At 38.3% G+C, this 1,955-nt stretch overlaps 1 protein-coding gene across 1 annotated transcript in view; it reads left to right on the top strand.

Moving 5' to 3' along the window:
• The first annotated feature begins 163 nt into the window (after nucleotides 1-163).
• The window catches only part of LOC108685657, a 9,752-nt gene continuing 7,960 nt past the window's right edge, over nucleotides 164-1,955 (top strand). The window contains exon 1 of the mRNA XM_018190550.1: nucleotides 164-589. Coding sequence (XP_018046039.1) covers nucleotides 514-589 — 76 coding nt within the window. The 5' untranslated portion in view covers nucleotides 164-513. The remainder of the gene's footprint in view (nucleotides 590-1,955) is intronic.

Genomic DNA, 1,955 nt, shown 5'->3' with positions numbered 1-1,955 from the left:
CGACAAACCAGGAAACGAATTTGAATGCAGGGAGAATCGGCGGCGGCGGCGGCGGCGGCGGCGGCGGCAGCGGTGGCGAGCGCATCACGGGTGTTCGAGGGGGTGGATCTGCCGCATAGCGTGCGGATATATAGTGCTCCAGAGAAACTCGGTAACTCGGTCGCGTAACGCGCGTCAGTCAGTTGCTATGCGTCCGGGTGAGGTGGTGAACGCGGCGCACGACCCGAGAACGAATTACCGTCCCTGAAGGGAACGGAGATCGAGTCTCGCGCTCTCATTCCGGCCGGAAAGCGGCGACGACGACGACGGCAATAACAACGACTGCTATTACGACGACGACGACGACGACGACGACGACGAGGACGAGGAGGAGAGGCGAACGCGTATATTCACGCACTGTCCGATCTTTTCCCCGACGACGACGGCGACGACGACGACTGGAATACCTTTCATGCGACGGTCGCGGGCACCGCGGCACGATTAGATTCACGAGCACATGGTCCGGCGATCGCGATGACCATGATCGCGAATCAAGCTGCGTTAATCATCGGCCTCGTCTTCGTCGTCCTGGCGGCCACTTTCAATCGCGGTGAGTTGCCGATCGTACTCGGCATTTGATAATCGCGACGGGCATGTTTTTGTGTGGAAAGTCTCTCCCCGGAAGGGATCGACCTGTTCGTGAAATAGGGATATAATAGCGATTGAAGCAACGAATCCTTGGATCTCGATCGAAATTTGTGCGATTCTTTTTAAAGAAAATCTTCTCCATTTTATCATTTTCCGCATCCGATTTCCTTTATATCTTATGACGAATGTAAGGTACAATGTAGGAGGTAAAATAACGCAACTAACGATTCTTATTTAGAGCTGGAAAGAAAGCAAACTTTGACAGACAAAAATTTTTTAAGCAACCCATTTATTTTCTTTTATTATTTGTTTTTATTTCGTTTTTAAAAATATCGAGCTATTATAATAGTATACTATTATAATGTAATAGCATACTATTATAAAGAGAATAGAACTAAAAATTACTACTTCTATTTTACTAGAATTTTAGAAATCTACTTTTCTATTATTTTACTTTCTTCTATTATAATATTTATAGAATTCTAGACGAATCAACACTGGATGACAATGTAATGTTTGCTTTATTTAAATTAACATAATGAAAATTGCAGATGTTTTGATCCTGTTTTAGATTTTTATCAATGCTCTATGTAAATCGTTAACAAAAATTCAATCATCTTAGAGTAATGTAACAGTGATGTACAGTTTGGTATACTACACAATAAATTTATCGAATCGTTACATAATAGAATATAAATGTAAAAATAATTATATCTAACTTACACGATCATCGAAACATTATTATGCGCCGAACATCGAGTCTCATGAATTGGAATATCACACAAGTTATTACGGAACATCGATTGAAATATTCTCATGAATTCTTCTGAATTCTGAATTGAGACAACGCATTTTAGATGAGGAAAAAATTTTGAATAAGAGATTCAGAAACTACTTTTATTAGACAACAAATTAATGATTTAAATTTACAGAATGATACGAAATTATTGGACAAAGCTTATGATAACATAATTATGTTTAAATAACGCGCTCATTATATTCTATATTTTATATTTTATATGTACTGTGTGTCTTGTTGTCTCATCAGAGTTTCGATGCATGAACAGCTTGATAATGTTTCGATGATTATGTAAGTTAGAGAATTATATTTACGTATTTATATTCTATTATATAACGATAACATTCGATAAATAATTTATTATACAGTATACCAACAAGTACGATGATATCACTGATACATTACTACTCTAAGATGATTAAATTTTTGTTAACAAACATGGAACATTGATAAGGAGTCAAAACAAGATCGAAACGTCTGCGATTTTCATTATGTTAATTTAAATAAAGCAAACTTCACATTGTCATCC

Source organism: Atta colombica, unplaced genomic scaffold, assembly GCF_001594045.1.
Source record: "Atta colombica isolate Treedump-2 unplaced genomic scaffold, Acol1.0 scaffold155, whole genome shotgun sequence".
In the NCBI taxonomy this organism is placed as follows: domain Eukaryota; kingdom Metazoa; phylum Arthropoda; class Insecta; order Hymenoptera; family Formicidae; genus Atta; species Atta colombica.
Note: the sequence above shows the minus strand (reverse complement) of the source record. Positions and strands in the feature narration are given on the sequence as shown.